This window comes from Neoarius graeffei, chromosome 19, assembly GCF_027579695.1.
Source record: "Neoarius graeffei isolate fNeoGra1 chromosome 19, fNeoGra1.pri, whole genome shotgun sequence".
NCBI lineage: Eukaryota > Metazoa > Chordata > Actinopteri > Siluriformes > Ariidae > Neoarius > Neoarius graeffei.
In genome coordinates this window covers 15,529,309-15,543,395 of record NC_083587.1, presented here as the reverse complement: position 1 = coordinate 15,543,395, position 14,087 = coordinate 15,529,309, and the positions used below count along the sequence as shown (strand labels likewise).

The 14,087-nt window shown below is 42.8% G+C and overlaps 1 protein-coding gene across 5 annotated transcripts in view; it reads right to left on the bottom strand.

Moving 5' to 3' along the window:
• Positions 1-2,554, bottom strand: part of phldb2b (pleckstrin homology-like domain, family B, member 2b) — a 77,622-nt gene extending 75,068 nt beyond the window's left edge. For 4 of the 5 annotated variants that reach the window (XM_060899717.1, XM_060899721.1, XM_060899720.1 and 1 more), the window contains exon 1: positions 2,247-2,554. In XM_060899717.1, the coding sequence (XP_060755700.1) occupies positions 2,247-2,306 (60 nt within the window). In that variant the 5' untranslated portion in view covers positions 2,307-2,554. The remainder of the gene's footprint in view (positions 1-2,246) is intronic. The other variant, XM_060899719.1, reaches the window with a different exon arrangement.
• Between the last annotated feature and the right edge of the window lie 11,533 nt (positions 2,555-14,087).

The following is a 14,087-nucleotide window of genomic DNA, read 5'->3' as shown; positions in this document are numbered from 1 at the left end:
TAAATGCAGATGATGAATGTGCATGTGACAAATAAAGGCTTCTTCTTCTTACATTATATCATTTACATAATATATTTTAAAATGTGGATATTATTTCTAATATTCTAATGTATGAATGAAAGAGTTAACGCAGCCATTTTCATCTCAGAGCTTGTTAGTGTTTAAGTGAGTTAGAATGAGTGAGAGTGAAATAAAGTGTGAAGGGCTGCAAGGCAAAAACAAGCCCAGAATATTACACCATGTACAGTTTAGTTCAACACAAACATGCGTTTTGGGTTCCTATCAAAATTAGGGCTCTTTAAGGAACCGTTCTTGTTTCAAGAAGTCAAATCAGTTTATTTGCTTTTAACGCTTTTAACAACAGACTGTCACAAAGCAGCTTTACAGAAAAATAAAGACTTGAAACATGTGAACTAATTTTATCCCTAATAAATTTCTTCATTCCTAATGATCAAGCCTGAGGTGACGGTAGTGAGGAAAACTCCCTCAGACTTCTTGAAGAAGAAACCTTGAGAGGAACCAGACTCAAAAGGAAACCCATCCTCATCTGGGCAATAACAGATAGCGTGATTATAAATAAATAAAGAAGCATTGCAAAAAGGTTCCTGAAGGGTTCTGACACTGAGGGAATCACCCCAACCTTCCATAACCCACCAAACACCTATAACAACCCCCCCAAACCACCCATAACCCACCAAACACCTAAAACACTCCCCCAAACACCTATAACACCCCCCCAAACCAACCATAACCCACCAAACACCTAAAACACTCCCCCAAACACCTATAACAACCCCCCAAACCACCCATAACCCACCAAACACCTAAAACACTCCCCCAAACACCTATAACAACCCCCCCAAACCACCCATAACCCACCAAACACCTAAAACACTCCCCCAAACACCTATAACAACCCCCCAAACCACCCATAACCCACCAAACACCTAAAACACTCCCCCAAACACCTATAACAACCCCCCCAAACCACCCATAACCCACCAAACACCTAAAACACTCCCTCAAAGCTCCCATAACACCCCCAAACACCTATAACACTCTCCAAACCTTCCATAACACTCACAAAAACCTATAACACCCCCCAAACCACCCATAACCCACCAAACACCTAAAACACTCCCCCAAACACCTATAACAACCCCCAAACCACCCATAACCCACCAAACACCTAAAACACTCCCCCCAAACACCTATAACAACCCCCCCCCAAGCCACCCATAACCCACCAAACACCTAAAACACTCTCCCAAAGCTCCCATAACACCCCCAAACACCTATAACACTCTCCAAACCTTCCATAACACTCCCAAACACCTATAACACTCCCCAAACACCCATAACACTCCCCAAACACCTATAACACCACCCAACCTCCCATAACATCCCCACAAACACCTATAACACTCTCCAAACCTCCCATAACACCCCCATGCACCTATAACACCCCCAAACCTCCCATAACACCCTCCAAACACCTATAATACTCCCCAAACCTCCCATAAAACCCTCCAAACATCTATAACAACCCCCCAAACACCTATAACACTCTCCTAACCTTCCATAACACTCCCCAAACACCTATAACACCCCCAAACCTCCCATAACATCCCCACAAACACCTATAATACTCCCCAAACCTCCCATAACACCCCTCAAACACCTATAACAACCCCCCAAACCTCCCATAACACCCCCAAACCTCCCATAACACCCCAAAAACCTATAACACCCCCAAACCTCCCATAACACCCCCAAACACCTATAACACTCTCCAAACCTTCCATAACACCCCCAAACCTCCCATAACACCCCCCAAAACACCTATAACACCCCCCAAAACACCTATAACACCCCCCAAACCTCCCATAACACCTCCCCAAAACAACCCCCCCCGAAACACCTATAACAGCCCCAAACCTCCCATAACACCTCCCCAAAACACCTATAACAGCCCCAAACCTCCCATAACACCCCCCGTAACAGCCCCAAAGCTCCCATAACACCCCCCGAAACACCTATAACAGCCCCAAACCTCCCACCTCCCGAAACACCTATAACAGCCGCAAACCTCCCATAACCCAAACAGTAGGTTTTTTTTCCCCAAGGCCCCCCCGAAAAAAAAACAATTAAAAAAGAGACAAGAATTTTTTTTATTTTAAAATGAAATTATTCTTACTATAATTCTGAAATACTTTAAAGGAGAGAAAGGACAGTATTATATTCACCCTGAATCGCCCATAAACTCTGAAATCTCTCACCGAGGCAGATGCGATGCCCGTCATCATGGACGATCCTCCTGTCAAGTGTCGTGATCCTTACGGGCGCCAGGAATTCGTTTCCAAAAAAGAAAGAAAAAGAAAGAGAAAAAAAATCTCCGACACCGGATGCACCACAGAGGAACCCGATTCGGGAACTTGGTACCTGTTTGATGTTCTGATTCGGGATAAAGTCGAGAATGAATAAAAGTGTGAATTTACCGGGGAACCGAGGAGCGATACACCGACACCGAAAGCGCGCGCGCCCTCGTCCCGCTCCACCAGCGGTGGAGGAATGCGCCACAGCTGGAAGATCTGCGTGTGCGCATGCGCAGCCGTGACCTCTGCACTGATAATGAGGATTATAATGATTATATTATGATTATTGGCTGTGATTTAGCATCAGTGTCACCTGGTAGCTTTATGATTCCTTTTTGTCCCTCATGTCTTTATTTTTAAATCCTAAATACAAACACCACACACACACACACACACACAGTGCTGAGCGTAAATGAGTACACCCCCTTTGAAAAGTAACATTTTAAACAATATCTCAATGAACACAATTTCCAAAATGTTGACAAGACAAAGTTTAATATAACATCTGTTTAACTTATAACGTGAAAGTAAGGTTAATAATATAACTTGGATTACACATTTTTTTTCAGTTTTACTCAAATTAGGGTGGTGCAAAAAAGAGTACACCCCACAACAAAAACTACTACAGCTAGTACTTTGTATGGCCTCCATGATTTTTAATGACAGCACCAAGTCTTCTAGGCATGGAATGAACAAGTTGGTGACATTTTGCAACATCAGTCTTTTTCCATTCTTCAACAATGACTTCTTTTAGTGACTGGATGCTGGATGGAGAGTGATGCTCAACTTGTCTCTTCAGAATTCCCCAAAGAAAATAATTTCTTTACACCTCAAAGGTGAAGGCTACAAGATCATCAGCAAAGCTTTGCTCATCAGTCAGAATACTGTAGCAAAAGTGGTACAAAAATTTAAGAAAGATGGAACTGCAACTATCTCACAGAGACGTCCAGGTCATCCACAGAAGTTAACACCTCGACAGGAGCGTCTTCTGATGAGAAGGGTTGAAGAAAATCGGCATGCAAGTTCACTGCAGTGAAGTAGAAAGCCAAACTGGGGTGACTGTTTCCTATGACACAATACGGTGTACACTGCAGAGGAATGGCATGCATGGATGCCATCCACGAAAGAAGCCTCTCCTAAAGCCCAGGCACAAAAAAGCCCGCCTAGAGTTTGCCAGGGCCCATGCTGATAAAGATGAAGACTACTGGGACTCTATACTCTGGAGTGATGAGACCAAGATAAATGTTTTTGGAACTGATGGCTTCAAAACTGTATGGCATCGCAAAGGTGAGGAATACAAAGAAAAATGCATGGTGCCTACAGTGAAACATGGTGGTGGCAGTGTCCTTATGTGGGGCTGCATGAGTGCTGCTGGTGTCAGGGAGCTGCATTTCATTGCTGGCATCATGAATTCACAGATGTATTGCTCTATACTGAAAGAGAAGATGCTACCATCACTCCGTGCCCTTGGTCGTCATGCACTTTTCCAACATGACTAAACACACGGGCAGCACGGTGGTGTAGTGGTTAGTGCTGTCGCCTCACAGCAAGAAGGTCCGGGTTCGAGCCCCGTGGCTGGCGAGGGCTGCGGAGTTTGCATGTTCTCCCCGTGTCCGTGTGGGTTTCCTCCGGCTGCTCCGGTTTCCCCCACAGTCCAAAGACATGCAGGTTAGGTTAACTGGTGACTCTAAATTGACCGTAGGTGTGAATGTGAATGGTTGTCTGTGTCTATGTGTCAGTCCTGCAATGACCTGGCGACTTGTCCAGGGTGTACCCCGCCTTTCACCCATAGTCAGCTGGGATAGGCTCCAGCTTGCCTGCGACCCTGTAGAACAAGATAAAGCGGCTAGAGATGATGAGATGAGATTAAGCACACATCTAAGGCCACTGTTGGATTTCTGAAGAACAGGATGAAAGTGATTCAGTGGCCAAGTATGTCTCCTGATCCCAATCGAACACCTATGGGGAATTCTGAAGAGACAAGTTGAGCATCACTCTCCATCCAGCATCCAGTCACTAAAAGAGGTCATTGTTGAAGAATGGAAAAAGACTGATGTTGCAAAATGTCACCAACTTGTTCATTCCATGCCTAGAAGACTTGGTGCTGTCATTAAAAATCATGGAGGCCATACAAAGTACTAGCTGTAGTAGTTTTTGTTGTGGGGTGTACTCTTTTTTGCACCACCTTAATTTGAGTAAAACTGAAAAATGTGTAATCTAAGTTGTATTATTAACCTTACTTTCCTGTTACAAGTTAAACAGATGTTATATTAAACTTTGCCTGGTCAACATTTTGGAAATTGTGTTCATTGAGACATTGTTTAAAATGTTACTTTTTATGCTGAACACTCATATATACATGGGCCGTCTTTATATATACATATAAAAAAGAAAAACACTCCATGCTCCACACGCAACAATGAGAAATACATTAAAAAAAAAAAAGATTATCAGAATGAATTTATTGGAAGAAAAAGTCAGTAGTCCACCCCCCCAAATTATTAAGTGGAAAATTTATATATTTTTGTCCATTCTACCAGAGGGTGCCAAAATTTATACTGTTTTGTATCTCTGCACAATATATAATTTATTGAGGAAATGAACTCCAGATAAAAATAATTAACTCAAAGTTCGTCAGGTTTGTTAATATTTTGCCATATTTGCTGTTTTTATTCCATAATACAATATGATTTGTCATATCCTCTGTTTCTTTTTATTATGATTCTGAGCATCAGTGTGTATCAATGTTTCGTGTCTCCACTTCAGCGATGATTAGAGAGAGAGAGAGCAGAACAAAAGAAAATGAACGCTCATGTTTATATGAATGATCATTTCTTCTCCAGCTTGGCTCTCCATGTGTTTTGAGTTAGAGAGCTTGTTTGTGGTCACCGAGTTGAAAGAAGAAACTGTGGGCCAGTGTCAAAGAGAGGTTCGGTTTAGAACATCAGGTCAAAAGTGCACTCTGTCTTTTACATAAAGTATAATAAGTGTGTGTTAAAGCCCATGTTGGCACCACAGGCGGGCTGAAAGACCAAACACGTCTGAGTAGTACAGTGTTCTGAAATTATTCCTTCATTCAGCCAACATTCATCAGGCATGGGATTTTTATTCATGGCATTATGATATAGTTATCATATAGGGTGGTGCAGGGAAACAGCACCTGAAGGAATATGTAACTGAAATGTGAAATAAAAAGGTAAAGGTGTGTAAGATTGTTATCCTAGTTCTGAGATGAAGTGTAAACCAAATCTGAAAATTGTCAAGACTTGTGATTAACACGTGATTACTTTTCCCCTCCAGTGGTCAGGGAAACCCCCCCAAGTGTCTGGTAAAATGGCCCCAGGCTGACAAAGCAACTCACCTCATACAGTCCTGTACAAAAGTCTTAGGCACATAGAAATGCTGTCGACCAAAAATGGCTTAAAAATAATGAAATGAAATGTTTCAACATTAAAAAATAGTATAATTAGTAAGCCATAATAAATGAAACAAAGTCAATATTTTGTGAGATGACCCTTTACTTTAAAAAAAAAAAGTAGCCTCAGGTACAATGAGTGCAGTTTTATAATAAAATGAGCTGTAGGTTTTACTGAGCATCTTACAGAACCAGCCACAGTTCTTCTGGACACTTTCTCACACTCGCTTCTTCATTTTACACCAAAACCCAGCAGCCTTCATTATGTTTTCTTTTTTAATCTGAAAAGTGCTCTCTTACAGAATACTCTGCTTAGATACAAACTTTTTCTTGTCTAACATTTAATTTTGTGCTGGAAAAAAGCGAACATTTGGAACTCTAAAATGTTTTTGCAATGTTTTGACTCGATACAAGTCATTAAAAATACAAATCTATAACAGTTTCTATGAAAAAAAAATGGGGGGCTAAGACTTTTACACAGTACTATACATCAATCACAAAATGAGCAGTATGTACATTTTTAAAGTATCTTCTCTATAGTGTAATTATAATTATTTATTTATAAAGTGTAGGCTATTATAGCTATTAGACCACTTAATTCCCATTAACCAAATTTCCTAGCTAGGTAACATAAGCTAACTAGCTAACATTAGCTAGCTGATGCGAACTTGGTCAATTTTTCCATGTTATTTCAAATATTTTGACTCTGAGCTCATTTAGTGAAAAACAATATGTATTTGATGTTCAGAACCATGTTAACAACAATAATTACGACGGTAAAGAATAATGCCCCCTGAGGAAGGGGAAGGTGTGTTTTACCCAACAGGCTATGGCTTCAAAAAATGTCATACTTTAAATATAATTATGTTTCCTGTTAATACAATAAACTCACTATCCACTGGCCAAACTATTACATTACAGGCATTTAGCAGACAGACACTCCTATCCAGAGTGACATACAACATACCCAGGGCAGCCTGGGGAGCAGTTGGGGGTTAGGTGCCTTACTCAAGGGCACTTCAGCCATTCCTGTTGGTCCACGGAACCAAACCAGCAACCTTTTGGTCCCAAATCTGTTTCTCTAATGATCAGGCCACAGCTTCCCCTCACACTGTGATCTTCTGAAAATAAACCTTTAAAATGTTGTATTCCTGATTGCTGAAAATATGTTCTTGAAATACTTCGCCAACGTAAGTTTCTCAGTGGATGTGTACAAATGCTGTCCAGCGCAGCAACAAAACCATAACTTGACTCCATCTTGTGGAGATTTTGGGGAAAAACAGGTGGAGGTTCTTTAACCTCAGTGGAGCATTTTCCCCACTCTACCCCAAAATTATTTTTAAATTTTTTTTCAGCCCTATGTGATCCACTGTAATCATCTATGGATGGCACGAATTTCACATCATGAAAATTAAAGACATTATTTCACTTTGCTGGGGTTATTGTTGCTACAAAAACCCCTCCTGGGTGTAAAAAGAAGAAATACCAACCTTCTCAAAAATACTAACAGTACTGAGGATACTCTCAGAAAAGTGCAGCATGACTATTTATTGCTTCTTTAATACTTCCTTAAGAGACTTAAATATTTATGGTGATATCAGTATCATAGTCCTATCATTCGTAGTCTTTCTACATCTTAAGAGAAAATGAATTTTTATTCCCCTTCTATAGTATCAGCTCAAACAAGTGTGGTGTGGTTTTCTAGAAAACAGAAAAACAGAGGGTGGTGAAAGAACGCCTGTTTCTAGTTGAAAACAGGAGCTAATCTCCTTCACAGAATATTACATGTAACTATAAATGGATAAAAAAAAATGACATGGTTCTTGCTTAAATATAAAAAATAAAATGCAGTGTAAGAGAAATTAAACACTTGCTGCTAGAGGAAAAAGATTCACTTTCAGACTAACATTCACTACATGATGAGCAGATTGGATTGGATCTGGTTCATCTTCTTTTGTACCAGACACACCATCATTACTCATAACCCTCTCACCGGAGGCAAAAACCTCCTGCCAAACAGAGCAGCAGTGGTTTACAAAGCCTCGCCTCTCCTCAAAGCCTGGGAGAATCTGACAGGATCATCAAATAAAGAGAAAGAAAGAAAACAAAATAGCAAACCAAAGCTCCGTCTGAATCTCCTGCAAAGCTCCAAGCCACAGGGCCTGGAGCTGCTTGTGTGGAACTACAGCCCAATTAGCATCTCTTTGTGTGAGATTCATTCAACAGCCACATGAAGACCTGGATCTCATCAGCTGGAGGGAGAGGAGGAACATGTGAGGGAGAGAAAATTAAAACAAGCACAACAGAAAGGGAGGGACGAACGAGGAGCAGGAATGAGTGGGAGTGGCAGAGTGAGCAGGAGGGAAAAGAAAAGTAATCTGAGACGTGCTTGTTATAAAATCAATCGTACTGTAATAACACACTCACTGGCCACTTTATTAAGAACATCCACCTGCTGTTTGATGTATAAAATCACAGAGATACAAAGCAACAGCTTCAGCTAATTAATGTTCAAACATCAGAATGGGAAAAATTGTGACCTCAAAGTGTGACTTTCACTGTGGCATGGGTGTTAGTTTGAGCCAGATGGACTGGTTTGAGTATTTCAGAAACTGCTGCTTTGTCTGTTTCACACACACCAGTCTCTAGAGTTTATACAGAATGGTGCGCAAAACAAAAAAACAGAGTGAGGGACAGTTCTGTGGGTGCAAACAAATGCCTTGTTGAGAGGTTAGAGGAAAATGGACAGATTGGTTTGAGCTTTTTGCCAGAAAGGATATAGTAAGTCATAAATCACTCTTTACAACCGTGGTGAGCAGAAAAGCATCTCAGCATGCAACAGCAGAACACACTGGGTTCCAGTCCTGCAGCCAAGAACAGGGATCTTTGAATCAACAAGTTCCTATTAAAGTGGCCAGTGAGTATTTCTTAATATAAAAATGTTTTTTTTTTTGTTAAAAGGAACACAGATCTGTTCCAGGTTCAAATGGTAAAATTCAGGCAGGATACATGAGTGCAAAAGTTTGCAACCCCCCTTGTTTTCTGGTTGAGAAACTCAAAGGGAGAAAAGGAAAATATTTGACAGTTTATCTTCATGTCCTTCATATTTCTCAATCTAATGTGCAGTTCTCTTTATTAACATTCCCTTTTACCCGTTTCTGCCTCAGATGGTTTTATTTTAGCCCAGATTGCACCCTCAAGGACTCAGTTTTAACCTGGATTAACCTTTCCAGTTAATCCAGTGCAACCAAACTGTTCAAAATGCACTGAAGGTTTTATTTATTGTCTTTTTTTAAACACAGTCCTACACTTATTCTTCTGATCTCAAATTTTTTTTAAAGTTTATGCTTTGAAAAGAATATTAATAATGACTGAGCTCAAGCCAGCATTGATGCACTGAAAAAAAAAAAGTCATTGAATTTACTTAATTTTAATGCGTACATCGGTCCCACACAATCCAATTGTGTAAGCTTAAAATAACTTTAACCTTACACAATAACATTAAGGGGATGAAATCACTTTAAGCTTACACAATTGGATTCTGTGGGACTGCTGTACGCATTAAAATTAAGTGACTTTTTTTTTCAGTGTGTTTACTTAAAATAATTACATAATTAAGGTTTTAAAAATACAAATAAAATATTAAAATAATCTCTGATTAAGACCCAAACTAAATATTACAGCAAATGACTCTCAGTTTAATGTGCAGAGTCCCTATCCTTTTGTATTTATAAGTACACTCAAAGGTTTGTATCCCTATTGAATTTGATTAACTAACACAATGATTTGAGCTTCAGTGTTGTGAATTTGGTTAAGTTAAAATTAAAGAAGCTGAATCACTTCCGGCGGCACGGTGGTGTAGTGGTTAGCGCTGTCGCCTCACAGCAAGAAGGTCCTGGGTTCGAGCCCCGTGGCCGGCGAGGGCCTTTCTGTGCGGAGTTTGCATGTTCTCCCCGTGTCCGCGTGGGTTTCCTCCGGGTGCTCCGGTTTCCCCCACAGTCCAAAGACATGCAGGTTAGGTTAACTGGTGACTCTAAATTGACCGTAGGTGTGAATGTGAGTGTGAATGGTTGTCTGTGTCTATGTGTCAGCCCTGTGATGACCTGGCGACTTGTCCAGGGTGTACCCCGCCTTTCGCCCGTAGTCAGCTGGGATAGGCTCCAGCTTGCCTGCGACCCTGTAGAACAGGATAAAGCGGCTAGAGATAATGAGATGAGATGAGATGATGAATCACTTCCTCGTTTTAAAAGTCTATTCAAAACAGGATTTTCAGATATATTTTACATTAAGTTATTTTACTGCTCCAGAGGCAGCATGGTGGTGTAGTGGTTAGCGCTGTCGCCTCACAGCAAGAAGGTCCGGGGTTTGAGCCCAGCAGCCGGCAAGTGCCTCTCTGTGTGGAGTTTGCATGTTCTCCCCGTGTCTGTGTGGGTTTCTTCCACAGTCCAAAGACATGCATCCATCCATCACCGCTTATCCTGGTTATAGGCAAATTGGAGTCTATCCCAGCTGACTATGGGTGAGAGGCAGGGTACATCCTGGACAAGTCGCCAGGTCATCGTAAGGCTGACACAGAGACAAACAACCACTCACACTCACACCTACGGTCAATTTAGAGCCACCAATTAACCTAACCTGCACGTCTTTAGATTGTGGGGGAAAACAGAACACCCGGAGGAAACCCACGGGGAACATGCAAACTCCACGCAGAAAGGCCCTCATCAGCCGCTGGGCTCAAACCCAGGCCCTTCTTGCTGTGAGGCAACAGTGCTAACCACTACACCACTGTGCCGGCCCCCAAAGACATGCAGATTAGGTTAATTGGTGGCTCTAAATTGACTGTAGGTGTGAATGTGAATGGTTGGTTGTCTCTGTGTCAGCCCTGCGATAACCTGACAACTTGTCTAGGGTCTATCCCGCCCATTGTCAGCTGGGATAGGCTCCAGCTTGCCTGTGACCCTGTAGAACAGGATAAGTGGCTACAGATAATGGATGGATACTGCTCCTGAATTTACAGTATTTTTAAATTAAAAATAATCTCATTTTATATTATTAAATTTTTATTTTCTTGCTACATTTAATTTCATTATTATCCATTCTTCTAAACTTCTTATACTTTTTTTGTTTTCATTTTTTTCTGTTTTATTACTGCATTTTTGTACTTTATTTTATTTGAGCAGCATTTCATGTATGAAAGTTTCTCTATAAATAAAGTGTCAGGATGCAGGCACTTACTGATGTATTTGCAGGGGAGAGCAAACACTAACGAAGCCAAATTATGAAGTTAGAGTCATGGTCAAAAGGCAGGTGAGGGTTGATCAATCAGGGTAATGTAGGAAAGAAAAGAAGTGTAGACGAAAGCCAATAGCAAGAGGCAAGCAGAGAAATAAAGGCTTGATATAGACTGGAAAACTCAGAATGATACCTCACAAGGTTCTTCTTCTTCTTCTTTTGGGTTTACTGGCGGGTTACGCTTGGTTTGCGCATACCTCCACCTACTGGTTCCTGGGAGACTCTGCTACCCTCTACTACTTAAATGCGGACATATTGAGGTATTTCACCTGACGTCACAGGGTCACGTGACGCCCCGGTGTCCGCCATTTTGGACGGCAAGCTAGCTAATGTCAACAACAGTAACTAGTATGTTACTGTAGCAATGTTTACGTTCAGTCATTTGGATGACTGTTAAAACCTTTCAGTCTCAAGTTTTTCCTTTACTGGATTTACTAGTTTACTGAGTCAGTGAGCCCCGGAGCGCTAGCTAGCCAGCCAGCGAGCCCCGGAGCGCTAGCTAGCCGGCCAGCGAGCCCCGGAGCGCTAGCTAGCCGGCCAGCGAGCCCCGGAGCGCTAGCTAGCCGGCCAGCGAGCCCCGGAGCGCTAGCTAGCCGGCCAGCCAGCCCCGGAGCGCTAGCTAGCCGGCCAGCCAGCCCCGGAGCGCTAGCTAGCCGGCCAGCGAGCCCCGGAGCGCTAGCTAGCCGGCCAGCGAGCCCCGGAGCGCTAGCTAGCCGGCCAGCCAGCCCCGGAGCGCTAGCTAGCCGGCCAGCCAGCCCCGGAGTGCTAGCTAGCCGGCCAGCCAGCCAGCCCCGGAGCGCTAGCTAGCCGGCCAGCCAGCCCCGGAGCGCTAGCTAGCTAGCACCAGCCAGCCCTGGAGCGCGCTCAGTAAACTAGTAAATACAGTAAAGGAAAAACTTATAACGGGCCATGTCTCAACAGACTAAGAAGTTATTTCAATGACATTTAATAACATTTTGTTTATCCTGAGGACCGAAAGTAAATGAAAATGTGAGCAAATCTTAGCTGTCAGTGAACAATCCTGGTGGAAGCAGGTAAATGTCATTCTCTAAGCCTGCTAACCTCAATTTTTGCAAATGCCTCTCCCTCTGCTCGCCCTGTAAATGCCCTACGTCGCTGGATAGTGAAGGTGTTTTCTGCATCTCGCTCCTTTTTCTTTTATGTTTTTCGTTTGTCGCCTTCCTCGCATTCAAACTGATTCGAGCCGTGCCGTCCAAAATGGCAGCATCACATGACTTGGTCACGTGAGTGAAATACCTCAATAGCCCTGTTGTTGTTAAATATCTCAGAATTGCCCTTATATTGGCCTCCCTTCCCAGTACTGCGGCCTGATTAAAGTCAGCTCTACCCTCTCTAAGAAGCTCATCTTTCCAATGTTTCCTTTCCTGCTCATATGCTAGGGATTCAAACAAAACATGTTGGACTGTTTCCTCCTCCAAGGTACAGCCTTCACACTGCCCTGATGCCACTCTTTCAAATCTGAACTGAGTGCTGTTCAGTAATGAGTGGCCTATCCGTAATCTAGTTATCACCACCTCATCTCTCCTGCTACCACTCACCTTAACTCCTTTCCCCACCTCCCTTTGGATATTGTACAAGTGCCTTCCCTTACTCTCCCTGTCCCATATCATCTGCCACTGCTTCATCACTGCCCTCTTAATTAGCACTTTCATTTCCCCCCGGCCCAAGTGGACTGTTATGTCGGGTTCTGGTCTCTCTAGCACTTCTTTGGCCATGTTGTCAGCCCTTTCATTGCCCCACACTCCAACATGTGCTGGAATCCACATGAATATTACAGTGATTTCATATCTTTCCAAACGGTATAAACCCATATACACTTCATACAATAAGTCCATCCTACATGACTTAGATGACTGTATGCTGTTTATCACCGCAGCAGAATCTGAACATATAACTACCTTTCCTGGCCTGGCCTCTTCCACCCACTCTAGCGCTTTAATTATTGCTGTCATTTCCGTGGCATAGACTGACAGCTCATCTGTCAGTCTCCACATCAGGCTAATTCCCCTTCGACTGACGACCATGGAGGCCCCTGCTCGCCCTGTTACTGGGTCCTTAGAGCCATCTGTGTAGATTTCAGTGCAAGGATGGTGTGTGTCTTTAATGTACTGATTGACATGTCCTGCCAAGGACTCTACTTCCATCTCTGTCCCCTCGTGCACATACTGCAGTATTGCCATGTCAACTGTTGGTTGAGGAAAGAACCATGGCGGGACTGGAGATATTGGAACAGTTGGGGCAATTATTTCTCTTTGGAGCCCTGCCTCTTGTGCCCAGGATCCTATGCTCCACCCAAATCCCCAGCCCCGTTTTGCAACATACTCCCAGCACTGCTCCAGGACTGTCTGCGCAATGTGTTCCCTCTCATGGCCCCCCAGATTTGCCCAATAAGCTAGGGCTAGCTTCTTCCTTCTTAATGCCAATGGTGTTTCCCCCAGTTCCACCTGTAGGCTGACCACAGGGGAGGTCCTCAGTGCTCCACTGCAAAGCCTAAGTGCCTGAGATTGGACTCTGTCTAGTATTTTCAGCTGTGTGGTCGCTGCTGATCCATAAACCATGCACCCGTAATCAATTGTTGAACGTACCAATGCATAATACATAGTCATCAGGGAGGCTCTATTGGCCCCCCAGTCCAGTCCACTTAAACATCTGATGACATTTATTACCCTTTTGCATTTTGTCTCAACTTTCTTTATATGGATTCTCCATGTCAGCTTTTTGTCAAACCATAGCCCCAAATATCTCACAACCTCCACTCTTTCCAGTGGCTTGCCATACAAATACAGCTTCACATTGCTGCCCACCTTCTTATTGGTGAAAAATTCACAGCACGTTTTTGATATGGAGAATTTAAACCCCCATTCCCCTGCCCATTTCTCCACCTCCATTATAGCCTGTTGGATTTTGTTAACTACCAGGTTAACATTTCCTCCCCTTCTCCACAGTGCTCCATCGTCTGCGTAGAGTGAGACCACTATATCTGA